The sequence below is a fragment of the Salmo salar genome, chromosome 19 (assembly GCF_965601325.2).
Source record: "Salmo salar chromosome 19, fSalSal1, whole genome shotgun sequence".
NCBI classification, from domain to species: domain Eukaryota; kingdom Metazoa; phylum Chordata; class Actinopteri; order Salmoniformes; family Salmonidae; genus Salmo; species Salmo salar.
Genome location: NC_138309.1, coordinates 66,340,761 through 66,368,151, shown reverse-complemented (window position 1 = coordinate 66,368,151; position 27,391 = coordinate 66,340,761). Strand labels below are relative to the sequence as shown.

The window sequence follows — 27,391 nt, the reverse complement described above, 5'->3', positions numbered from 1 at the left end:
TCACGGTAAGTCTGTGCATTCAAATTGCCATCGATAAAATGCAATCTTAGCTGATGCCTGCCCTACCATAACCCCACCGCCACCATTGGGCACTCTGTTCACAACATTGACATCAGAAAACCGCTCGCCCACACGACACCATACTCGCTTTCTGCCATCTGCCCGGTACAGTTGAAACTGGGATTCATCCGTGAAGAGCACACTTCTCCAGTGTGCCATTGGCCATCGAAGGTGAGCATTTACCCACTGAAGTTGGTTACTACGCCGAACTGCAGTCAGGTCGAGATCCTGGGAGGACGACGAGCACGCAGATGAGCTTCTCGGAGACGGCTTTGTGCAGAAATGATTTGGTTGTGCAAACCCACAGTTTCATCAACTGTTGGGGTGGCGGTCTCAGACGATCCTGCAGGTGATGAAGCCGGATGTAGAGGTCCTGTGCTGGCGTGGTTACATGTGGTCTGCGGTTGTGATTCTCTGAAACGACGTTGGAGACGCCTTATGGTAGCGAAATTAACATTAAATTCTCTGGCAATAGCTCTGGTGGATATTCCTGCAGCATGCCAATTGCATGTTCCCTCAAAACTTTGTGGCATTGTGTTGTGTGACCGAAATGCACATTTTAGAGTGGCCTTTTGTTGTTCCCCAGCACAAGGTGCACCTGTGTAATGATCATGCTGATTAGTCAGATTCTTATGATATGACACACCTTTTAGGTGGATGGATCATTTTGGAAAAGGAGAAATGCTCACTAAAAGGGATGTAATGAATTTGTGTGCAACATTTTAAAGAAAAAAGCTTTTTGTACATCTTTTATTTCAGGTCACGAAACAGGGGACCAACACGTTAATATTTTTGTTCAGTGTGGTAGTGAGTTGTAGTTTCCAACAGGCATATATTCTACATAGTTTAGCGCAGAAAATGTGGTAATTTTGATTTCAATTGAATTAACTACAATGCCCATACTCCATTGCGAGTCTACTTGTGCGGTCTGTGTGGGGCAGACACATAGAGAGAGAGAAAAGATAGAAGAATGCATAAATAAAACAAATTTAATGCACAGAACTGAAATATTTTATAAAAGTAATGTGAATAAATTATGGTTAATACAGTATTACTTATAAAAGTCATATCACTTAGTGATAAGCAGTAATGGGCTGTCACTACCCTCATGGGACTTTAATTAATACTTTTATTCTGTGTTGTTACAGCATTCAACCTACATAATGCATAGTAAATGTAAATGTAAAAGAAAATTCTGTGATTATATTTTAATCTAACCGAAACCGAACCGAACTCAAAAAGCATTCATCTCTCAGCAACTACCTTCAGGTCAAAACTTTGCACATTAACACTGCGGGAGCACTCAACAGTGTGCAGGTATGTTTCATAGTGACTTCACTTGTGTACCTGAAAGTTATTACATGTCATACACTACTTGTAAACTAGAAACGTCCTTGTCACTGTCACGACTCCTACCGTAGGTGGCTCCCCCTCCTGTTGGGGTGGCGCTCGGCGGTCGTCGTCGCCGGCCTACTAGCTGCCACTGATTCCCTTTTCCCCCTTTTCGTTTATTGTGTGCACCTGTTTTTGGTTTGGGCTGATTAGCTGGGCTATTTTAGCCAGGAGGCCCGCCTGCTCTGTGTGAAAGATTATTTATTTGCTGTATTGCTTGTGTATGCACGCTCATTTGTATTTTAGATTATTTATTTGCTGTATTGCTTGTGTATGCACGCTCATTTGTATTTTGAGGTGCGAGTGCGTATGTTGCGCCGACCTGTTTTTGTCCCATGTGTTTGGGCACGTTGGTTTTTGTGTGCGCTCTAGTTCGCTGTTGGGGCGGCTTGTGTTTTGCCGTTGTGTGTTGAATAAATAACACTACCCTGCATTCTCTGCCTCCTGCTCCTGACTCTGCACCCACTACGCCCTAGCGTTACAGTCACTCACTGCAGAGGGGTGACTCATCAGCTCCATTGGGACAGTCCCGCTGTCCGTCGCACACCTTCCCTAGGACGATGCACACCTGGCCGGTGGGGCACAGCCACTGGCCTGAGGGGCACATGAAAGGAGGCGTGGGGCAGTTCTGCTCATCGCTCATGTCCCTGCAGTCGTTGTCGCCGTCGCACACCTGATAATAACAATGACCACAATGGAAACAAGTCGATACACTCCCGTGTGTTTAGAATTTGTCTAATCAAAATTAATGAATTCACTTGTTTCATTCACTCACACACTCACTCACCCAGCTCGGAGAGATGCAGTTGCCGTTGGCGCACTGGAAATAGTTGATGTGGCATGTTACAGGCGGGCACGAGTTGTGTTCGTCAGAGCCGTCCTCGCAGTCGTGGTGCCCGTCACACTCCCACTCGTCGGGCACGCACAGGCCGTCCGTCTGGCACTGGAACTCATCATTGTGGCAGAGGCCAGGTCCTCGCGTGGCTGCAGACGTAAGAAATGAACACGTTGATTGAGGAGTCCATTAAGGACATTGGAGGGCAGAATATGATACAATTAATATATGATTAAATCTCAGATAAGCATAAATATTTGGCTTGATAAGTCCTTGCAATAAAATTAGAACACAGCATTACTCAAAGTTAGGAAGTATAAAGCAATTATTTTTCCTACGGGAAAAACTAAATTGAATTTGTCATATGACTTGAAATCTGAGTCAACCCAGGATGATGCTACAGGAAGCAGGTAGAGTTGACTTACGACAGCCGCTCTCATCCGATTGGTCCCTACAGTCGAAGACCCCGTCGCAGCGGTAGATGCTACTGACACATTGGTCACCACTGGCACAGGCAAACTCATAGGATGAACAAGAGAACTCTGAGAGGAGAGGAAGAGAAGGTGTGGTAAAGGAGAAGATGGAAAGGGGGATTTGTGAGGGGAGGAGAAGGGAGAGTAGAAAAATGAGAGGCAAAAAAGAGCATAGTTTAGAAATAGAAAGGGTGGGGAAAAACATTGCACAATATTGCAAAATACAAAACTTAGATTAACAAGAGTACTTAAAGAAATAGAAGCTTATTAAAAAGAAATAGAAGCTTATTGAATATAACTAATTCTCTCTTATATGTCCCAGTGACAGAGCACACGGAGGAGGATAGTCTTAGATTACTCATCGTACCACAGTCCTTCTCATCGGAGCCATCCATACAGTCCTGGTCTCCGTCACACACGTAGGAACTGTAGATGCAGCGGTGGTCGGGACAGAAGAAGTACCCAGGCTCACACGTAGCGATGGTCCCGTCTGTCAGAAGAGACAGAGCAGGGTTTTTTCTGAATCAAAAAGGGGCTTAGGTGGTCGACGTGACACGGGTGTGGCAGGGGGCACGGTTGGCCCATCGACACGGCTGAATTTTAGAGAAATTTCAGAGGCATCCCATCTTGGCGGTGAAGAGAAATGTTTGCATTTTTAAGATTATTTCCTGCAATTCAATACATTTTGCCATGCAGTTGAGAGAAAATGGTGCAGTTTTTAAGCAAATTTCCTGCCATTACATGCATGGCTAATCCTATGTTCTTTTACTCAAACATAATAACAAAATATATACTTCTAAATTCATTGTTTTTGGAATTTTCAATACTCCATGACTGTCTAGCTTTTATTGTGGAGATTGGTAGTTAAAATATATAGGTCCATTATATTTTCTACATACTTTATATCTGGTATAGTCGTTTAAAGGTGCATTATGCAGAAATCGCTCTGCCATTTCCTGGTTGTGAAAATTCAAATAGTTCGCCTAATTTCAGTTTATGTGACAAAACAAGCAAGTATAGTGTAGAGAATAATCGTACCATCTAAACCCCTGTGAAATATATTTTCCATAATCAAAAATATGAAGCTTGAAGCTGGTGTACAAAATCGAAGTAAAAGCACACATAGAACAGATCTACCGCTTCTTAGACTTGCTTTCAAGGAGAATGACAGCTCTATAATTCACATTTCTATGTTAATATGGTGGGTCGCCTGCAGCTTTAAGTTTACATTAAGTGTTTTTCCATCCAGGGAAAAATCTCAGCCCAAAAAAAGTTTAAACAGTTAGGACTTAAAGGCGACCTGAAAAAGGCCCGTCCACGGATTTCAATGGCAGAACAATCCCTGACAGATTTATTAAGACAGAGGTCAATCCTTATAGTTCACGTTTTAGTTTATTTAAAAAAAATGTAACTCGCTTTAACATCATGTCTGTTTGCTACATGTATGAGAGGGTAAAGGCTTGAGAAATTACTTAAAAGTCGGGACTTGATGAGTCTACCACTTCAAATAAAATAACACACAAATCAACAATGTAGTTCAGTAGAATTTCGCAAAGCAATCATATACTGTGAAATATTTTCCTGGCTACCCAAATTCCACGCCACGCCAACGGATGTTAATTTCTTGTCCGCAATGAGTCTGGATCTGAGTACCTCTCTGACCATTTCTACAACGCAAACACATTCTAACCATTCTGATTGGTCCCAGAAACATATGGGTTCGGCCAGAGTCAGAAGTTGAACACACCTTGGTAAAGCAGCATTTAGAAAATTCATCATTGGCTTTGATACACTGATTGGTTAGAGATGATCCAATCACTGATTAATTTGGTTTGTACAACACCCCTCATTTTGACATCAACACAAACGACTTCAATGATGGCAGTCTCAGATTTAAGTATGTAGCCAACATATAGCAGCGGAAGAATGAGTCGTCAGGCAAGTAAACATATCCCTAGTCAAATTATCCTATAGGATTTGAATGAAAAAAAATCCTATTAGAATCAATACAAAATCCTATCATATTTTGGAACCTATCCTATATGATTTTATCTGATTCAGATTTTTTTTTATTTACATATAAGAAATGTGAAGATGCTGTGCATTCTATGGGGAAACCCCCTACATTCTTGTGTTATTGTAACATTGTACATAGTATTGTAACATTGTACATAGTATTGTATGTCACATTGTAATGTCTAATTCAAAGACAAGTTGCATGAGTAAGAATCAAATCAAATAACTGAGTATTTTGTCGAAAAAGGTGTGCTGTACTGGTGGTCATACTTCAAATGAACACACTTGAATCTCTCCCATATTGTGGTGGTGAATAAAACAGAAATTAATATAGAACTGTTGTTTCCGATCAACTAAAAATGTTGTCAATTACATTATTGTATTGTACTGGAACAAATGAGAACAAACTATAACTTAATGTGTTAAATTAAGAAAACACTTCTGATTGGGGTGACAAAATCTGACAAAACCTATAGGATCCAATAGGATTACTTTTGATTTCCAATAGGAAAAAAGAACTCCAACAGGATTCCAAAAGGATTCTGATAGAGGTGCCAAAATCCAATAGGATTGTGTTAATCCTATAGGATCCAATAGGATTACTTTTGATTTCCAATAGGAAAAAATGAATTCCAATAGGAATCTGATAGAGGTGACAAAATCATTAATCCTATAGGATTTTTTGACTAGTGATACACTTAAGTAACAGTATGTTTATAAAACTCTATCCGCCCCTAACAATCCTGCCCCCTCACAGTTTTACTCACTGCAGTTTCTCTCATCCGAGCCATCGCTGCAGTCCTTGTCGGCATCACACGTCCAGGCTTTGGGGATGCATCTGCTGCCGTCAGTGCAGGCGAACTGTTCTGAACTGCAGGTGAAGGGCAGACGTGTGGGGCAGTTGACCTCGTCTGAGCCATCGCCACAGTCTTCGTGGCCGTCACAGCGCCAGCTGGACAGGATGCAGTGCTTGTTGTCGCAGGTGAACGCCCACGGGGAGCAGGTCATGCCTGGTAAACAGGTAAAGGAAGGAGAAGAGGATAGAAGCATGAAGAGGAGGACATAGGTAAAACTTGTTGGGTTGTCTATGTTTGTTTGCTTTGGGAGCACGATAGGATACAGTTACCGTAAATTCCGGACTATAAGCCGCAACTTTTTCCCCACGCTTTAACTTCGCGGCTTAAACAATGACGTGGCTAATATATGGATTTTTCCCGCTTTCAAATTTGTGGGTCCTGACAGCGTGGAGCATTGTCAAAAAATCCACTATCATCAACGGGTTTCGAAAGGCTGGACTGCTGCGTGTTGAAGAGGGCTCAGCGGGGGATTTGCCTCCGGATGAAAGTGACGAGAGCGACAATGAAAACGATCCAATATCGGATGAAGCAATTCTGAGGCTATTCAACTCCGACACCGAAGGAGATGACTTCAGTGGTTTCAGTGCACAGGAGGAGGAAGATAGTGACCAATGACTTTCTTGGTAGGCTACTGTTTACTGCTAATTTTTTATTTTTTGTTACAAGCCGTGTTTCGTTAAAGCCTATTTATTTTTGTTACAAGCCGTGTTTCGTTAAAGCCTATTTATTTTTGTTACAAGCCGTGTTTCGTTAAAGCCTATTTATTTTTGTTACAAGCCGTGTTTCGTTAAAGCCTATTTATTTTTGTTACAAGCCGTGTTTCGTTAAAGCCTATTTATTTTTGTTACAAGCCGTGTTTCGTTAAAGCCTATTTATTTTTGTTACAAGCCGTGCTTCGTTAAAGCCTGTTTATTTTTGTTACAAGCCGTGTTTCGTTAAAGCCTATTTATTTTTGTTACAAGCCGTGCTTCGTTAAAGCCTGTGTAAAGTTACTTTGTTTCAATGTACCGGTAGGCACCTGCGGCTTATTTATGTTCAAAATAATATATATTTTTAAATTCAGTGGGTGCGGCTTATATTCAGGTGCGCTTAAATTGCGATACAAGATGCTGATTATCTCACACACAAACAGGTTTTCTATGTTAACACAACACTTTGACACACGCTCGTACAGTTTTCATTATTTCACATAAACACACACACTAATGAAAACCACAAACAATCTTGCACATGTAAGTTCACACACTCCCACTTAAACACAAAATACCTGCACTGTCCCCCACTCATAGAGATATAAAACAAAAGAATCCCTGACCGAGATGGCCTCCGTTTTAGTCACATTGCCAGGATGCAAACGTGCATTCTAGTGCCACCACCTGTGTCAGTGCAGTTGGCCTCATCCGTCTGGTCCATGCAGTCTTTAACCCCGTCGCAGCGGTACGAGTTGGGCATGCAGCGGCCCCCGTCGCAGGGGAAGGAGTAGTCTCCACAGCTGGTGTCTATAGGGGGGACTGAGTCATCCTTCACGCAGTCCCTCTGGTTCTCCTGGAGCTTCATGCCATAGGGGCAGCCACACACGCGGCTAGAGGAGGGCACGGGGAAGCAGAAGTGGCTGCAGCGGCCATTTGGTACCATGTTGCACCGGCTGTTGAACACTTTGAGGCAGAGAGGAGAAATTAATATAACATCGAAAGACGAGAAACAGATGTGCAAAAAAGACATGCAGAAACATATTTGGGTCTTTAAAACCCATGTGTTATTTTATTATTAGAAAGAGAGAGAAATAGTGTCTGGTTTATAACACCCAGATGAAATGCTGCAGAACAAAGTCCAAAGCTTTTATAAGCACAAATCAATACAGCAATGTCTGTGTTTAACTTGTGTGACTTGAGGCTCGGTTGATTTTTAAAAGAACAATGGTAAAAGACACAGCACAGCTGTAGTTTAGCAGTGCATTATTTCACCAGCCCCCTAACTAGGGATATAGTGGTAAAAAAATAAGGTGGTTTAACTGAACGGCAGTATTAAATTAGCATTAGCATTTAGGTTACTCGCGAAATGTCATCTCTACTAGCCTGGGTACCAGTCTTTTTAGCTAACATTACACTCCTTACCACTCATGTCATTTGTCAGGAGTGGCAAAGAGTGGAATGTTAGCTAAAAAGACTGGTACCCAGGCTAGTAGAGATGACATTTCACGAGTAACCTAAATGCTAATGCTAATTTTGCGTACTAGATGCATAAACTCTATTCACAAAACAAAATAGTTTGTAAATCGCTTATTTTTCACTCACTGCCATGAAGGTCAGCTGTGTAAGCCTTGACACTCAGGATTCCGGAGATTCCCTTTCGGATAGGGGTAATTTCACCCCCGTCCCTCTTCCGCATCCGGAACACCGACCTGGTCCTCGAGTCTGACACAAACAGGTAATCTGGAAGAAGAGAGGGGAAAAAGGGAGAGGAAGAGGGAGAGAGAGATAGAGAGTGAGAGAGGAAGGGTAAGAGAGAGAGGGAAAGAGTAGAGGGAGAACAAGGAGAGAAAGAGAGGAGTAGAAGAAAGACAAGGGAAAGAGGGAGGTAGAGAGAGATGAAAAAGTGAAAGAGAAAAATGTGCAAAAGGAACAGTAATCATGAATGTTGCAGCTCCCCGCTTGGTCCAATTAGTGCCAATTATTAAAACTTATGTTGTGTGGATTAATGGGAGAGAGAGAAATTAAAGTATTTTTTCCCTCGTTGGAAATCATAACTTGATAGCTCTCAATGGATGGGATGTCAGAGAACAGATTCCACGCTTGATATGGAGATGCATTACAGGATAAAGGAAAGACAACAAACTTAGTGGCATGTGGGAAAATACATTCATTTCACATGTAGATGTGTCAGAGCTGTTGCGAAATTGTGCTATGTAGTTATTTTTTTTATTAAATCTGAATGTCAATTATTTGTTTGTTCAAAGTTTTGTGGGGGACAAACATTTTCTGAAAATCTAATAGGCAGAGCTTATTTTTTATTTAACTAGGCAAATCGGTTAAGAACAAATTCTTATTTTACAATGACGGCCTACCCCGGCCAAACCCGGACGATGCTGGCCAATTGTGCACCGCCCTATGGGACTCCCAATCACGGCCGGTTGTGATACAGCCCGGGATCGAACCAGGGTGTGTAGTGACACCTCTAGCACTGAGATGCAGTGCCTTAAAACTTATACTGTAGGTCCTTACGGGAACTTGCCACTCATGAGGGTTCTGCATATATGTATAATATTTCATGGCTGTAGCTCAAACGGGACAGGAGATACGCTCGTTCAAAGATTTCAGATGATTACTATGGCAACCCCCTTGGGCCAATCAGTGTAATTTTGTAAACGTCAGATCTTCATGGCAAGATGCACCATTCACTCAAGTTTTGTCATGGTCTCTGAGATATTGTGTGTGATTAACGTACGTATGAATGGATGGAGACAGATCCATAGTCAACCCCCCCAATAAACTAAATGAAAAGATGCTACTTGTAACTCACATGCAAACATTTGAACATGTAAATGTACATGTAGTTCAATTCACAGTTACACAAATAAAGATAAGAGTCTGGCTCATCTGACTGTGCCCACCTGCATGGATAGTGATGGAGAAGGGTTGGGTGATCTGCCCGATGTTGGAGAACATCTGTCTGTCGTACCCGTCGATGCCCACGTGGCCTACCTGGTCTAGGAGGGCATCCGCCCAATACAGCCTGTCATTCCTGCCAACCGGAACCAAGTCAGAGGAGATCAGGTTGTTATTTAGGCGCCGAATCATAGGAATCAGCTATGCGTCTTTTACATTGATGAGATAAGTATTCCTGTGACATGCTAGCAGAGATCTTATCAATTCCATATAAACTTCCAGTTGTTTTAAAAACGTGTCAACTGACTAAAATTGGGAAGGAAGCGCCCATTACTTTAAGAGCTGGAGTGAAATCTTAGGGGACGACCTGCAATTCTCTGAAAAGTGTGCATTTGTGCACTCTTCCCCTTACATTTAAAAGCATTGGATTGGTAAAGGCATGGGCTAGAGGCAGTTTCCGCTTTACTTCTCATACCAGTCCTTTCCTTTTAAATCCATGAAGGGAAGTCTTCATCGGCAATCACTCGAGTGGAGTATGATTGGGCAGAAAGGGTGGAAAATTGGGACGCATGGAAACACCTAAACAAACAGATGTGTGTAGTATTCCTCCTTACACGTAGTCAATAGTGAGTCCGTTGGGCCAGCCCAGTGTGGTGTTGATGAGGGGAACAGCGTTGCTGCCGTCAGTCCAGGACCTCATGATCACTGCTGGCCGGTACCAGTCAGTCCAGAATAGATATCTGTGGGCCAATATCTTTGTTATTGGACTGTCTAGAGAGAAAGCCCCACCCCCACCCCCTGTCCCTGTATTCTTATTCACTGTGGTCTTTGAGGCAAAACTGATCCTAAATTGTTTATGGTGTGTTGCTATGTCCGAGATTTATCTGAAACATTATTTCCCCCTGCTGTTGTCTTGGTTGGACCAGGTCGCTATTCAAAAATAGATTTTCTCAATGAAACTAACCGGGATAAATAAAGATTACATTTAAGTAAAAATTCTGGTTCTCACCCGGCACTGGGGTGCACAGCGAGACCCCTGGGGCTCTTCAGGCCTGTCACGATGTCCCGCCTGGACTTGTCGGTCACTCTGAAGGCCACCACCACCCTGTAGGAGCTGGATGTCCAGAAGAGGACCTTGGAGGTCCAGTCGTACGCCATGGACTCCGCATGGCCCACCCTGTAGCCTGTCAGGATCTCTGTGTCTGGAGAACAAAACATTAAATAAAATGTAATGTCCACAACTCTTATGTTTTCTTTGTCCAGCGCCTGACAATTGGATGTGGTATTTTTCATTTTTAATACCAGAGAACAAAACAGATATGTGGAATGTTTACGTATCAGTAACTTCAATGAAGCTTGTTGTAGTAAATGAAAGAGTAGAATTAGGGAGTTGGAGAAATAAATCACTTTAAGGTAGCAATGCAGACTTAAACTAGCAATGTAGAAGGTGTAAAGGTAAAGTCTAATGTGTAAAGTCCTCTTTAGCCTTCTACTACTTCAGTTCAATCTTTTTCCTTACAACAAAATCACTTATGTGCATAAAGACAGGAAGCTATTTTTCTATGTCTATACTAACATCTCACTTAGAATGCATGTCCAATAAATCACTTCATTCTAAGTAGTACGCTAATGTGAATATTGAAACAGATCTGATATTGCGGTACAACACATTGCAAACTTTACTGCCACCTTGTGGTAAAGGCAGGACATGACAGAACGCAATCAGCCAGACCTGGGTAGCTCAGAATAGGAGCGCTGATCTAGGATACATTTTCCACTTTAGATCATAATGAATAAGATTATACAGACAGGGAGGACCTGACCCTAGATCAGGAAACCTATTCTGAAACGTTTTGTGAACACGGGCCCTGAAAGACTACAAACTCACTGGAGCCGTTGGTGTTGGACTTGTAGATGATCTGCCTGCTGCGGTCATTGTAGAACACAGCCTCCTCGTTGCCGTCGAACTCTACAGCCGATGAGGAGAAGGTGACCCCCAGGCCGGTCAGCGGCAGGGTCACATCCTCCTGGAGGGACACGTTCAGGGGGATCCCACGCACTGCGTATTGGGTGGCCAGTAGGAGGTAGTCTCTCACCTCTGGAGGGGGGACAGAACAATCAGAAATTCTTTAATATTAAACTCTTTACCAAGTGGCAGAACTGTCATTTTGTTGTTTTACGAATAATTCAGGATTGGGCGTTTAATAATTTATGAGACCCCCTCCGTCCCAGTCACTCACTGAAGCAGCTGTGGCGGTCTTCATGGAGGTCATAACCCAGGCGACACTTGCAGCGGAAGCCCAGGCCATCATTGTCGGAGAGGTGACTCAGGACGCAGATGTGCTGACAGCCCCCGTTGTTTCGACCGCATGGACTCATCACTGTGGGAGCGAGAGAGAGAGAGAGCAGAGTAGAACTGCACACAGTCAATTACAACAATGCTAAAAGCCCACCAAAAAAAATATTAAAGATGGACTCAGTAGTGACTTTTGACTACCATCAAATATCTCTTAAAAAGTTAGATTCTTAAATGCGAATAAGGATGTTCATGTTCAAAGTCAAACCATCTTAAATATCCCCAAGGTTGTGTATGCTGTGATATCATTGTGTGATGATCAAATCTCACAATGCCTATGGACTTTACTGCAACCAGACAGAGCAACATGCTCTCAACCTCCTGCAGAGGTCCATGCCAGGCAGAATTGGGCACATTACAATCTAGCAAAGTACATTAATTGGTAAGATATACTGTATAAAGTACTAGCCTGATTTTAGATCTGTTTGTGCTGTTTTTTTCCAACTACCTGAACATGAAAATTACCATAGCGGTTGGCTATACAACACAAACAAATCTGGAACCAGGCTTATAAAGTACTGCAACACTGGAGAAAACCATGTGCTTTATTGATAGGCAGTCTGCTGTTCTTCTACTCACCAATGGGTTGCAGGGCAGGGTGCGCGACCACAATGTGACCGGGTCTGTCTGCGGTGCTGTAGATGAGGTTCGGGTCACTACCGTTGAAGCGGTTGGTCCGTATTACCCCCATCTTGGTCCAGTCGGTGAAGAACAAATGGTTTTCAAAAACAGAGATGCCAAATGGGTATGGAACCTGGGTGCCACCGTTGAGCACCGTTTTCCTGTGGAGAATTAGCAAACATGGCTAACACTGTAGACGGCAATGATTTTTATATATATATAAAAGCATGCTAGTGTAAAGGTGGTGGTTCGGTAAAAAAGAAGAATCATTTATTTGAGCTCATGCAAATGTGTTAGCTGTTTTGGGGTTAAGGACATACAGGCAGGATATGGCATCTAGGATACCTATAATTTTTCCTGTCAGACTTGGGATTTGGACGAGCAACCCTCCAGTTGCAGATCCACCTCTCTAACTAGTAGGACCTTGCCTGAGACCTGAGGACTTGCATGCATACCTCTCCAGACCACTGTAGGTGACCGTTTCCACCATGTTAAAGTGGCTGTCGGACCAATAGACCCTTTGGGTGACAATATCCAGGGTGACGCCAGTCGGCATCCCCAGCCTGGTCTTCACCAGCTCCACACGGTTACTACCATCCATGTAAGCCCTCTCCAGCTTCATGTCCTCACTGATGTAGCCGCTGTCCGTGAAGAACATGTACCTTCAAAAAGCAAGAGCCAAGTTAGATTTTGAGGGTTAGCATTGAGTTGATTAACTTGCGTTCGCCAGTGCTAGTTAGCAGCAGTTATTAATAATACTATGGGCAGTACAGTGTTGGAGAGTAACTGAATTCATGATGTAAGCTTGGTTAGGACCAAGACAGCATATCTGTGCTCCAAAAACAGTGTTGGTTTCACACACATGTAAGCAGAGTTGAAAAAGTTGACAATCAAATTTCTCTGTCAATCTCCTTGTTTTTCTAATGGGTTTGTTTGTCAATAGCCTACTATTTTCGTCCCCCGCGACGCCATTTTCCAAACCTAGCCAACTTTTACCGACGAGCAGCATTGTAGAAACTAAAAACATTACAAAGGAACGTCTTGATTAGTGTTATGTTAGCTAGCTACATAGTTGCTTTTGTATCATGATAAAGGTGTAGTACTGAAACTATCGAGGTTACCTAGCCAGCTACACTTTCAAACAAAGTCAACAATGCAGCCACTGCTAGCTAGCCTACTTCACCAGCCAGCAGTCGTGTATCATTTTAATGATTTTAGTCAATAAGATTTTTGCAACGTAAGCTTAACTTTCTGAACATTCGAGACGTGTAGTCCACTTGTCATTCCAATCTCCTTTGCATTAGCGTAGCCTCTTCTGTAGCCTGTCAACTATGTGTCTGTCTATCCCTGTTCTCTCCCCTCTGCACAGGCCATACAAACGCGTCACACCGCGTGGCCGCTGCCACTCTAACCTGGTGGTCCCAGCGCACACGACCCACGTGGAGTTCCAGGTCTCCGGCAGCCTCTGGAACTGCCGGTCTGCGGCCAACAAGGCAGAGTTCATCTCAGCCTATGCTACCCTCCAGTCCCTCGACTTCCTGGCGCTGACGGAAACATGGATTACCACAGATAACACTGCTACTCCTACTGCTCTCTCCTCGTCTGACCACGTGTTCTCGCATACCCCGAGAGCATCTGGCCAGCAGGGTGGTGGCACTGGAATCCTCATCTCTCCCAAGTGGACATTCTCTCTTTCTCCCCTGACCCATCTGTCTATCTCCTCATTTGAATTCCATGCTGTCACAGTTACCAGCACATTCAAGCTTAACATCCTTATCATTTATCGCCCTCCAGGTTCCCTTGGAGAGTTCATTAATGAGCTTGACGCCTTGATAAGTTCCTTTCCTGAGGATGGCTCACCCCTCACAGTTCTGGGTGACTTTAACCTCCCCACGTCATTCCTCTCTGCCTCCTTCTTTCCACTCCTCTCCTCTTTTGACCTCACCCTCTCACCTCCCCCCTACTCACAAGGCAGGCAATACGCTTGACCTCATCTTTACTAGATGCTGTTCTTCCACTAATCTCATTGCAACTCCCCTCCAAGTCTCTGACCACTACCTTGTATCCCTTTCCCTCTCGCTCTCCAACACTTCTCACTCTGCCCCTACTCGGATGGTATTGCGCCGTCGCAACCTTCGCTCCCTCTCTCCCGCTACTCTCTCCTCTTCCATCCTATCATCTCTTCCCTCTGCTCAAACCTTCTCCAACCCATCTCCTGATTCTGCCTCCTCAACCCTCTCCTCCCTTTCTGCATCCTTTGACTCTCTATGTCCCCTATCCTCCAGGCCGGCTCGGTCCTCCCCTCCTGCTCCGTGGCTCGACGACTCATTGCGAGCTCACAGAACAGGGCTCCGGGCAGCCGAGCGGAAATGGAGGAAAACTCGCCTCCCTTCGGACCTGCCATCCTTTCACTCCCTCCTGTCTACATTTTCCTCTTCTGTTTCTGCTGCTAAAGCCACTTTCTACCACTCTAAATTCCAAGCATCTGCCTCTAACCCTAGGAAGCTGTTTGCCACCTTCTCCTCACTCCTGAATCCTCCTCCCCCCTCCTCCCTCTCTGCGGATGACTTCGTAAACCATTTTGAAAAGAAGGTTGACGACATCCGCTCCTCGTTTGTTAAGTCAAACGACACCGCTGGTCCACTTTCTACCACTGGTCCTGCTCACATTGCCCTACCCTATACTTTGACCTCTTTCTCCCCTCTCTCTCCAGATGAAATATTGCGACTTGTGACGGCCGGCCGCCCAACAACCTGCCCGCTTGACCCTATCCCCTCCTCTCTCCTCCAGACCATTTCCGGAGACCTTCTCCCTTATCTCACCTCGTTCATCAACTCATCCTTGACCACTGGATACGTCCCTTCCGTCCTCAAGAGAGCGAGAGTTGCACCCCTTCTCAAAAAACCTACACTCGATCCCTCCGATGTCAACAACTACAGACCAGTTTCCCTTCTTTCTTTTCTCTCCAAAACTCTTGAGCGTGCCGTCCTTGGCCAGCTCTCTTGCTATCTCTCTCAGAACGACCTTCTTGATCCAAATCAGTCAGGTTTCAAGACTGGTCATTCAACTGAGACTGCCCTTCTCTGTGTCACAGAGGCTCTCCGCACTGCTAAAGCTAACTCTCTCTCCTCTGCTCTCATCCTTTTAGACCTATCTGCTGCCTTTGATACTGTGAACCACCAGATCCTCCTCTCCACCCTCTCCGAGTTGCGCATCTCCGGCGCGGCCCACACTTGGATTGCGTCCTACCTGACAGGTCGCTCCTACCAGGTGGCGTGGCGAGAATCTGTCTCCGCACCACGTGCTCTCACCACTGGTGCCCCGCAGGGCTCTGTTCTAGGCCCTCTCCTATTCTCGCTATACACCAAGTCACTTGGCTCTGTCATATCCTCACATGGTCTCTCCTATCATTGCTATGCAGACGACACACAATTAATCTTCTCCTTTCCCCCTTCTGATAACCAGGTGGCGAATCGCATCTCTGCATGTCTGGCAGACATATCAGTGTGGATGACGGATCACCACCTCAAGCTGAACATCGGCAAGACGGAGCTGCTTTTCCTCCTGGGGAAGGACTGCCCGTTCCATGATCTCGCCATCACGGTTGACAACTCCATTGTGTCCTCCTCCCAGAGTGCTAAGAACCTTGGCGTGACCCTGGACAACACCCTGTCGTTCTCCACTAACATCAAGGCGGTGACCCGATCCTGTAGGTTCATGCTCTACAACATTCGCAGAGTACGACCCTGCCTCACACAGGAAGTGGCGCAGGTCCTAATCCAGGCACTTGTCATCTCCCGTCTGGATTACTACAACTCGCTGTTGGCTGGGCTCCCTGCCTGTGCCATTAAACCCCTACAACTCATCCAGAACGCCGCAGCCCGTCTGGTGTTCAACCTTCCCAAGTTCTCTCACGTCACCCCGCTCCTCCGCTCTCTCCACTGGCTTCCAGTTGAAGCTCGCATCCGCTACAAGACCATGGTGCTTGCCTACGGAGCCGTGAGGGGAACGGCACCTCCGTAGCTTCAGGCTCTGATCAGTCCCTACACCCAAACGAGGGCACTGCGCTCATCCACCTCTGGCCTGCTGGCCCCCCTACCTCTGAGGAAGCACAGTTCCCGCTCAGCCCAGTCAAAACTGTTCGCTGCTCTGGCACCCCTATGGTGGAACAAGCTCCCTCACGACGCCAGGACAGCGGAGTCAATCACCACCTTCCGGAGACACCTGAAACCCCACCTCTTTAAGGAATACCTAGGATAGGATAAAGTAATCCTTCTAACCCCCCCCTAAAAGATTTAGATGCACTATTGTAAAGTGGTTGTTCCACTGGATATCATAAGGTGAATGCACCAATTTGTAAGTCGCTCTGGATAAGAGCTTCTGCTAAATTACTTAAATGTAAATGTAAATGTAATGGGTTATATTAATGTAAAGGGGATGGGTTCCATGTTTAATTTCTTTGGTGGTGAGACGTTCAAAGTTCTAAGTTCTTACCCCACTGTGGGGTCCAGAGCCAGCCCGTGGGGAGTCAAAAGGTTCTCAGCCACAAGGGTGGCCCGGTTGCCTCCGTCAAAGTCACACATGTCGATGCGCTCCACCCTGGCCTCTAGGACGTAGAGCTTGAAGTTGATCCAGTCCACAGCGATGTTCTGGGCACTGTGAACGGCCTCGTTCAGCACTTCTTGGATGTCACCTCCATCAAAGTTGGCAGAGTACACCTATAGGGAGAGAGTGACACTAATTTAAGATACAATCTGGGATTCTTGAAGAATAAATAGGTATATCATTCATTGCAATTGTTCAAAAACAGCTGCATATATCTCAGATTGCACCATTAACCTGAGTGCAAAAAAAGTTAAGGGATACGCCGTACTAGAAATGATTGCATGACAGATGTGTTAAAAAATGTATTTGTTGTATTAATATTGGGTTGCAACGGTAATTTAAAGACAAGTCTGATTCAGCAAACACAAACAAAGCTGGTTTGACGTGTGTTTTTAGTTTGTGAGTTTATTACATATAGCAAATATGTCAAAATCTTATTCTTAACATTTAGACTTAGGGAGGAAAATGGGGGATGCTTTTTCAATTTCATTCAAGGAGAGGGTTTAGTTTTTTTTCAATCTGCAGTATTTTAGAATTAGTGGCTTATTAGGCTATATATCGCCCCTCGTTTCTGATTCTCTGCTGGGCGCACAATATCAAGTGCGCCTATAGGCTATTTAGTTTGGTCTCAATCAAATTATCCATAGCCTTTAGGCTATAGGCTAGGAAGTGCATGCTCAGAGAAGTACAGAGCAAAGTTATATTTCTAAGAAAATGTATTTTATTTTGTGCTGCTGGGATTGTGTAAATAAAACTAGGCTGCATTACACACTGCAATGGATATTCCAACCCTGAGCCCCAGCCTGCTCTGATCTTGTTGATCCAAACTTTTATTTGTGCTGCCTAACCAATGACTGTGCCGTGTAGGCCTACAGTGGCAGTTCAGGAAGAGAGTCAAAGAATTCTTCTGAAAAAATGTTGGGATCTATATCTTGCGGACGGTCTAGCCTATAGCCTATGTGCTTTCAATTTGAGAATGAAGACCCAAAGATGAGAAGGAGGACAGGAGGTAAACTTTGATAGCTTGCTACTACTATAATTAATTTGAATAAAAACAATATGTTTCTTGCCCATGATGTATTTATGAGAGTTATTTGCCAGATTCGAGTAACTTACATTGTGGTGCTGAAACTAGAAGCAGCAACTGCTGCACAATCAATCGGAAATGGACAGCTCATGGTGTAGAACGTAGCCAAATTCAAGTACCGTAATTTCCGGACTATAAGCCGCTACTTTTTTCCCACTCTTTGAACCTCGCGGCTTAAACAATGACGCGGCTAATATATGGATTTTTCCCACTTTCAAATATATATATATTTTTTTTTAAACACATTCTGTGACGTGCTCAGTTTTTTGGCGGCACGAAGCTTTCATTAGACCAATGAAATTGCCGAACGGGTTAAGGTCAAACAACCTTTTTGTTTACTGTTTAGATTAAATCGAGCGCGCTCAAACTTCCCATCATTCTGATTATGGTAGTCATTTTGTCACCCGCATCATGGCAAAGACACGGAGAAATGCATATGATGCAGCTTTCAAGTTGAAGGCGATTGATCTGGCTGTTGGAAAAGGAAATAGAGCTGCTGCACGGGAGCTTGGTCTGGAGCAATGACTTTCTTGGTAGGCTACTGTTTACTGCAAATTTTTTATTTTTTGTTACAAGCGGTGTTTCATTAAAGCCTATTTATTTTTGTTACAAGCCGTGTTTCGTTAAAGCCTATTTATTTTTGTTACAAGCCGTGTTTCGTTAAAGCCTGTGTAAAGTTCATTTGTTTCAATGTACCGGTAGGCACCTGCGGCTTATAGACATGTGCGGCTTATTTATGTTCAAAATAATGTTGTTTTTTTTTTCAGTGGGTGCGGCTTATATTCAGGCGCGCTCAATAGTCCGGAAATTACGGTAGGCATAATTCATTTCAACCATCTTAATTTTAATTAGACTTGACTAACAAGAGGGCTTAGTGTTGAAGCCTACCTGTTTGATAAACGAAATTAGGCTATATGCTGCTATATCCATAGATGTGTCTGCCAGTTCCTCCACCCACCATGCACTCTTTAAATAACAGTCCTTCACTGACACGGAGGAAAGCTAAGTTAAAACCAGGACTCTAATTGAGGCGGTATGAGAGGGTATGCCATAGACCTACCTTTTATTAAAGAAAATGTTTTAAAAAATAATTTAAAAAAACCACAGGCCTACCTATTGTTAGATTAAGATTTTGAAGAAAATAAAACAGATCCGATTATCTAAAGTGATCTATAGCACTTTGGTCCACGCTGCTTTATGCTAGAAAGAAGCTGTAAAATACCATGGAAAACGTGGCTAAGATGCATATGGGGATATCATTGTTTAGTTTCTTTGACATTCAGAGGCTGAGCTACAACCTTCTATAACTGAGACAACAAATTTACTAGGGAAGTAATCTAATTCTGTTACCATCAATTGATTAAGCTATTCACTCTCTGTACAATAGAAGATGTTTAAACCCAGACAGCTTTTAGGGAAACACTTGTGACCTTCTCTCGTTGGGTTAAGCCATGGAAGAAAAGTAGCCAGCAGTTAAAGCTTAAATGTTTGTGTCAGTAGGCCTGCAGTCTGGGGTGGAAAGGTAGGCCTAACTTTTGAAAGTACCGTGCTCAGATAACTAATCGAGGTCTCAGATTTAATTATTTGCAAACAGGCACAGTTTCATTGCAAACAAGACACACTGATTTGGCATTGGAGAAATATGACAAGATGAACAAATAGGCCTATATCTCTGTCCGTTCTTAGCCTTTAATTGCGGTAATTTGTTCGGTATTGTCACGTTCGTTCTTTGAAGGATTGGACCCAGGTGCAGCGTGGTAGGCGTACATCTTTCTTTATTAAATGAACACCGAAAACAAAACAAATACAAAATGAAACGTAACGATCAGAAGGGCTACACAGCACAGTACCAAAACAAGATCCCACAAAAAGATGGGAAAAGGCTGCCTAAATATGATCCCCAATCAGAGACAACGATCGACAGCTGCCATATCAGGCCAACATAGAAATACAAAAACTAGAGTACACACCCTAGTCACACCCTGACCTAACCAAAATAGAGAATAAAAAGGATCTCTAAGGTCAGGGCGTGACAGTACCCCCTCCAAAGGTGTGGACTCCGGCCGCAAAACCTGATTCTATAGGGGAGGGTCCGGGTAGGCATCTAGCCTCAGTGGCGGCTCCGGTGCAGGACGTAGACCTCGCTCTGCTCGCGGATTCGCCATCTTCGGTGGCGACTCTGGTGCAGGGATCGTCACCGGAGGCTCTGGACCGTGGACCGTCGCCAGAGGAACCGGACCGAGGACCGTCGCCAGAGGAACCGGCCGGGGACCGTCGCCGGAAGCTCTGGACCGGGGACCGTCGCCGGAAGCTCTGGACCGGGGACCGTCGCCGGAAGCTCTGGACCGGGGACCGTCGCCGGAAGCTCTGGACCGGGGACCGTCGCCGGAAGCGCTGGACCGGGGACCGTCGCCGGAAGCGCTGGACCGGGGACCGTCGCCGGAAGCGCTGGACTGCCGACCGTTGCTGGAGACTCCGGACCTTGGATCGTCTCTGGAGGCTCCGGGCCATGGCTCATCACTGGAGGCGTCGGGCCATGGATCATCACTGGAGGCTTCGAGCGTAGAGCTGGCACAGGACGCACTGGGCTGTGGATGCACACTGGAGACATCGTGCGTATCACCGCAAAACAAGGTGCCTGACCGGTCACACGCTTCCCACGGTGAGTACGGGGAGTTGGCTCTGGTTCAAACCCTGGCTCTGCCAACCACCCCGTGTGCCCCCCCCCCAAAAAATGGGGGCTGCCACTCGGGCTTCCCTCGTGGTCGAGATCCCCGGTGTCGTCGTTGTTGCTCCCTCGCTGCTTCCGTCTGCTCCTATGGAAGGCGATGCTTTCCGGCCTGGATTTCCTCCCAACTCCAGGATCCCCTCCCATGTCCAGGATGTCTGCTCCTCCTGGCCACGCTGCTTGGTCTGTTTGTGGTGGGGTCTTCTGTCCCGTTTGTTGTTTGAAGGATTGGACCCAGGCGTACATCTTTCTTTATTAAATGAATACACAAAACAAATACTAACGTAACGATCATAAGGGCTACACAGCACAGTACCAAAACAAGATCACACAAACAACAGGTGGGAAAAGGCTGCCTAAATATGATCCCCAATCAGAGACAATGATATACAGCTCCCTCTGATTGGGAACCATATCAGGCCAACATAGAAATACAAAACTAGAGTACCCACCCTAGTCACACCCTGACCTAACCAAAATAGAGAATAAAAAGGATCTCTAAGGTCAGGGCGTGACAGGTATTAAAAAAATATTCTGCTAATATGTAAAATGATGTAGAATTGTATGAAATGTTTATAAAAGACCTGCAAATATGATGATAGATTCATGCCATGCTTTTACTATAAAGGAGATCTTTCCACCCATACTTGTCCAGGGTGGTCTGTGAACCCACAAGCTTCTGGCCAGCAGCCCTGTGTAGTATAAAAATTCTGTAATGCTTACAGGATGAGGAACTGTTTCTAAAACGGCATATCCAAGGCTTTGGTCTGTCCAAGAAGTGACTGTAAATGGTAGACATGTTCTCTGCCATTCACTTTGTTTTATTTGCTTATAGGGGAGGGTCATTTTTTGTTTTCAAGCGTTCAGTGAGGGTTTAGGTCAAATATATAAGGGAAGGACATCAATTTTAATTTCAGAGAGGTCTGATTTTCTCCATGTAACCCTTATTATAAATAACGTTCACTCCCTTACATGCATTAATCTTGTGTGACATTTTTATTATTGGATACCAAACAGAGACATTTATTTTTCTAACATTTAAAAGTGAGCTATTTCTTTAAGGCATGACACACAAGTATGTTTTTTTGGGGCCTATATTTTTGGGGGGCATCTACACATTTAGATGTTAGGTCTCCCCTGATTGGCTGCTTCTTTTTCAGACAATAGTCAAACATTTTCTCTGGCAAAGTCACCTGCACTGTGAGCTAATGCACTGTAAGCGATTTATGTCGTAACTTTTCATTGACAATTTCCGTTAGGGGGAACTTTAGTTTAACCAGAAATGTAGTAAACAGTGCACTGCATGCGCCAAAACCAATGCAATCGCTCTGAGGTATCGGAGCTCCCCTTATTTAGATCATTACGGTGCGTTAGTTCACAGCGCAGTGCTGTTTTAGCGTGAGGAAAATGTCACCCACAAGCAGTAAATACGACCCACCTTCTGAGTGTTAGTGTCTGTCCAGAAGACCCTCTGACTGTGCCAGTGGTACCCCACACCCACCGAGCTACCTCTGCCCTGTGAAGGGACCAGGGTTCTGATAAAGCGCCCATGAATGTCTGCCATCATCACCTCACCGCCATTGGTGAAGATGAGCTGCGGCAAGCCAACTACAGGGTAGATATAAAGCATAGGTTGTTATCCTGTAAAGCATGGGTGGGCAACTCCAGTCATCGAGGCCCTGATTGATGTCACACTGTTTCTCCATCCCTAGCAAACACAGCTGATTAATCAAACTGCATTCTAAACGGAAGATCATGATTAGGTGATTATTGGAGTCAGGTGTGTTTGCTGGGACTGGCGCAAAACTGTGACACCAATCAGGCCCTCGAGCACTGGAATTTCCCACCCCTGCTGTAAAGGGTTCATTCTGAGCCTACTTCTGACACCATGTTAGGTTATTATCTATGGACTAGGCAGAGACCTGAATTCAAGTTAACATGTTTTCTGAGAAGATAATTGAAAAGAGTACAGGGCTTACATCCAGGTCCTTGAACTTGATCATAACGGAGATAACCCTATATAGGACAGTCATTTTATATTTTGGAATGATAACTGGTACACTTACTGTAAGTTTACTTAAGCACAATTATGCACACAAGAAAGGTCTTTTCACAATGACCCTTTTTGGAATAACGACCTTCAATGGAACTCCCACAATTAAGCACATCACTTTCACACAATGCTCACTCTTGCGAGCTCATTAGCCACACCACACCACAACTTATCACAAAAAAACTACAGTTCCCTAAATGTAACTTTCATGAATGTTTGTTTGTTTTACGTTTATTTTATTCATCACACAATTAAGATATCAATTATATTCTGCATGTGAACGAATTAAATGAACTTGAACCTGAACAAAAATACAGTAGTGCTCCCACGTGATCACGAGTGACGCTAGTGGTGTCACATCCTGTACCTGAGATGTTGGCCCTGCAGCGGTTGCCCTGTTCCAGGAAGTATCCATCTGCACAGCTGCAGCGGTGGGTCCCGGGGCGGTCCTCACACAGCTGGTCACAGATCCCCCAGATGTCACAGTCATCATAGTCTGGGTAACACAACCACAGTATTGTCATGTAGCCTAAACCTGCAGGTAACTGCCTAAATAAAATAAACACTTGAATAAATGAGGGATACGAAGTATATAGAATGCAGGTGCTTCCACACAGTGTAGGGTCATGCATAAAAATGCTTAGTTGCCCATTATTTTGGCTACCGTGGCTAGAAGAAGAGATCTCAGTGACTTTGAAAGGAGGTTTTCAAAGGAGCATAGGGAGTCTGAAGGGTGTGTGTATGTGTTTGTGTCACCAGATCTCCACCCAGTTGAACACTTATGGGAGATTCTGGAGCGGCGCCTGAGACAGCGTTTTCCACCACCATCAATTAAAATACCAAATTATGGAATTTATTGTGGAAGAATGGTGTCGCATCCCTCCTAGCTAAGATGGGGAGAAGTCTGTCCATCATAAAGTGTTGCTCTACCTTCTTAACGGCACTATCAACAAGGCAGGTCCTACAGAACATGGCTTTGTCGCACCCGGACTATTGTTCAGTCGTGTGTTCAGGTGCCACAAATAGGGACTCAGGAAAATAGCAATTGGCTTAGAACAGGGGTGCACGGCTGGCCCTTGGATGTACACAGAGAGCTAACATTAATATTATGCATGTCAATCTCTCCTGGCTCAAAGTGGAGGAGAAAATGACTTCATCACACCTTGTATTTGTGAGAGGTTTTGACATGTTGAATGCTCTGAGCTGTCTGTTTAAACTACTGGCACACAGCTCGGACACCCATGCATACCCAACAAGACATGCCACCAGAGGTCTCTTCACAGTTCCCAAGTCCATAACAGACTATGGGAGGCGAACAGTACTACATACAGCCATGACTACATGGAATTCTATTCCACATCAAGTAACTAATGCAAACAGTAAAATTTGATTTAAAAAATGGATAAAAATACACCTTATGGAACAGCGGAGACTGTGAAGCAACACAAACATAGGGACAGACACATGCATACACACACATGATAACATACGGACTATACACACACCTACACATGGATTTTGTGTCATGTGGTAGTGGAGTAGGGTCCTGAGGGCACACGCTTAATGTGTTGTGAAATCTGTTATGAATGTATTGTAATGTTTTTAAAATGGTAAAACTGCCTTAATTTTGCTGGACCCCAGGAAGAGCAGCTGATGCCTTGGCAAAAATACAAAATAGAGTTCAGGACATTTGTAGAATCTATGACAAGGTGCATTGAAGCTGTTCTGGTGGCTCGTGGTTGCCCAACGCCCTATTAAGACACTTTATGTCGGTGTTTACGTTATTTTGGAAGTTACCTGTACCTACACTAACATAATAGAATTGAATAGAATAGAATAGAACATACCTCTGTGTGTCTATGTTAAAGAATGGTCATTTTTGTTAATTTCTCTGGCCTAGATCTGTTTCTATTTAGTAATATGTATGTGGGTTCATTCATAGTTTTTGTCACATCACTGCTAGCGGCCATGTTTCCTTCCTCACTTTCTTCAGCTGTTTCTGTCCTTACTACTTCCACCAATCAAACCGTTCACACTCAGACTCACCCACACAGGAGCGGCTGTCATTGGCCACGATGAAGCCATCTGGGCAGTAGCAGGCTCCGCCCTGTGGGGTGAAGTGACACAGGTACTCACAGCTCAGCGCTGAGCACTGGTCCAGGCCTGGGAGAGGGGAACGAGATGAACAACTAGATACAACTAGTGGTGGAAATGGGCCGGACTGCAACAGGACATATTATCTACTACACCCCCAATGCTGTACTAAAACTTTTAGTTTTCAAACACTTTAACACTTTTAGATTGTGCATCCCTAATGGCAGCCTATTCCCTATAGTCACTACTTTTGACCAGTAGCACAGTAAATAGGGAATAGGGTACCATTTGGGTAGCAGCCGTTGAGGGGCCGTTTCCTGGACGCAGATCAAGCCTAGTCCTGAACTAAGAAGAATGTTGAATGGAGATTCTAAAAAATGATTAAGCTTGATCTCTGTTGGGGGAAACTGTCTCTGAATGTCCACAATCCAACTTCTACTGGCTGCCTATGACTTACACTATAACATCAGTAAAATTACTAAAGAGGACATTTTTATGTAGTTGTAAGTAAAAGTGCAAAGTTAAATATTTAACAAAGAGCGTGTAAGCACATGCTGATGAAGGGATAAGTGAAGGTGAGAGTTAAAGCCATAAATGTGACGACAGCGGTCGTAACAGGTGAGTTTGGAAGAACATTAAAACATTCAAGAGTACAGTCTTGTTGCATGACCACAGGACCTTCGCTTTACTGCCCAATTTAACATCACACAGCATTGAGCTGACTATGTACGCTTGTGTGTGTGTATATGTGTGTGTGTGTGTGTGTGTGTGTGTGTGTGTGTGTATATATGTGTGTGTGTGTGTGTGTGTGTGTGTGTGTGTGTGTGTGTGTGTGTGTGTGTGTGTGTGTGTGTGTGTGTGTGTGTGTGTGTGTGTGTGTGTGTGTGTGTGTGTGTGTGTGTGTGTGTGTGTGTGTGTGTGTGTGCCAGACCTGGGTTCAAATACATGTGTATTTTATGTATCTGGTGTTGAAAATACTTTTTCTGTGTATTTGAGTATTTTCAAATACACAGCACAAAACAAGTACTTTTATTTGCGTATTTGAATGGTTATTGGTAAAAACCAAATAGTCGACACAAATTGTATTTAAGAGGATATTCAAATACTTAAATACTATTTTCAAATACCTGGGTTAAACGCATGGGAGTGTATTTGAGTCAGTGTATTTGACATTTTCAAATAGCTTTCCAAGTGTATTTCCAAATACATGGAAATGTTAAACTACTTGTCTTTTCAAATGAAAGATATCTGAATACTTACTTCGAATGTATGTAAAAGTAATTGAGATATTTGAAATAGTATTTGATCTGGTGTGTTGGCGTGTGTGTTTGTGTGAGCGAATAAATACAAGAGTATGAGTGTATGTGCGTGCGTGCCTGTGTCCATGCCCAGGTCCCGAACACATTTCGAGAAAGGTCATGCTGACCAAATTATTAACCTCATAAAACCCAGTACAAAGGTGTGCCCTGTAGTAAAACGTGTCAGATAGAAGAAGAGACTCACTGCAGGTTTGCAGTGCGGTGGTGTTGGTCTCATCTGTTCCTCTGGGGCAGTCTGGTTTGCCATCACACACCTTGCCCACTGGCACACACATGGAGGAGCCTGGACAAGGCCACTCACCAGGGTAACAGTCTCGGGAGTTACTATCTGAAAGAGCAAAGACAACACATTTTATTTACCACCTTTTGCTGGGTAGGCCTCAACGGCACAGTTCTTTTTATCCAATAATTATACATTTCACTCAGCTTTGACTAAAATGTCAATATAATTATTTCTTGAATAACCTTATTTACTATTATGTATTGATTTATGTTTCACTCTTTATGCAGCGCACACTGAATTACCACTGAATTACCACTGAATTATTGTAACGTTTGTTTATGTGTAAATTAATCCCGTAAGGAATGGGTTGCCAACTGACGACATGACATGAAAATAAAATGTAATTAATTCATCATTTATTCATTCATTCGTCAATGTTTTAGGGCTGACGAAACAGTATGCTTAAAAAAAAAACCATTGTTTCCATTCACTTCATTTAGTATGACCACTACTTAGAATATTTACTTTGCTACACATACAGCTACAATGTTATTTGTTCCTCTTTTATGTTCCTCTCTGTCACTTATTACATATTACCGTTTAGATTTCCAAATCAACAATGTCTCAATCTTCATAGTCAGTGACATAATAAACTGTCCAAGATTTCCTAGTGAATTTCTCACCACATCCGTTCTCGTCGCTGTAGTCCCCACAGTCGTTGAACTCATCACACACCCAGCTCTGAGGGATGCAGCGGCCACTGGGGCAGGTGAACTGAGTTCCACTACAGCTCTGGTACTCTAAGGGGAAGAAAATGATGCAATACAATACAATGTGTGTATGTGTGTGTGTGTGTGTGTGTGTGTGTGTGTGTGTGTGTGTGTGTGTGTGTGTGTGTGTGTGTGTGTGTGTGTGTGTGTGTGTGTGTCTTTCTGTCTGTCATTTAACAAAGCCATGACTAGCCATCAAATCTGAATGGCTGCTCCCAACATGAAAAAATATTACAGTTTACTATAGAATACTACAGTACTTACTATAGTAAACTGTAGTAAACTGAAGAATATTAT

General features: G+C 44.0%; 1 protein-coding gene across 1 annotated transcript in view; it reads right to left on the bottom strand.

The window, feature by feature from the left end:
* Nucleotides 1–27,391, bottom strand: part of lrp2b (low density lipoprotein receptor-related protein 2b) — a 125,649-nt gene that overhangs the window by 86,190 nt on the left and 12,068 nt on the right. The window contains exons 7-26 of the mRNA XM_014158653.3: nt 27,008–27,124; nt 26,286–26,429; nt 24,735–24,851; nt 23,056–23,184; nt 22,074–22,243; nt 16,710–16,933; nt 12,671–12,877; nt 12,174–12,376; nt 11,479–11,619; nt 11,127–11,336; nt 10,248–10,440; nt 9,853–9,978; nt 9,244–9,374; nt 7,928–8,065; nt 7,010–7,288; nt 5,544–5,786; nt 3,128–3,250; nt 2,713–2,829; nt 2,240–2,436; nt 1,945–2,125 (exon numbers count right to left, since the gene is read on the bottom strand). Of these exons, the coding sequence (XP_014014128.2) occupies nt 1,945–2,125; nt 2,240–2,436; nt 2,713–2,829; nt 3,128–3,250; nt 5,544–5,786; nt 7,010–7,288; nt 7,928–8,065; nt 9,244–9,374; nt 9,853–9,978; nt 10,248–10,440; nt 11,127–11,336; nt 11,479–11,619; nt 12,174–12,376; nt 12,671–12,877; nt 16,710–16,933; nt 22,074–22,243; nt 23,056–23,184; nt 24,735–24,851; nt 26,286–26,429; nt 27,008–27,124 (3,390 nt within the window). The remainder of the gene's footprint in view (nt 1–1,944; nt 2,126–2,239; nt 2,437–2,712; nt 2,830–3,127; nt 3,251–5,543; nt 5,787–7,009; nt 7,289–7,927; nt 8,066–9,243; nt 9,375–9,852; nt 9,979–10,247; nt 10,441–11,126; nt 11,337–11,478; nt 11,620–12,173; nt 12,377–12,670; nt 12,878–16,709; nt 16,934–22,073; nt 22,244–23,055; nt 23,185–24,734; nt 24,852–26,285; nt 26,430–27,007; nt 27,125–27,391) is intronic.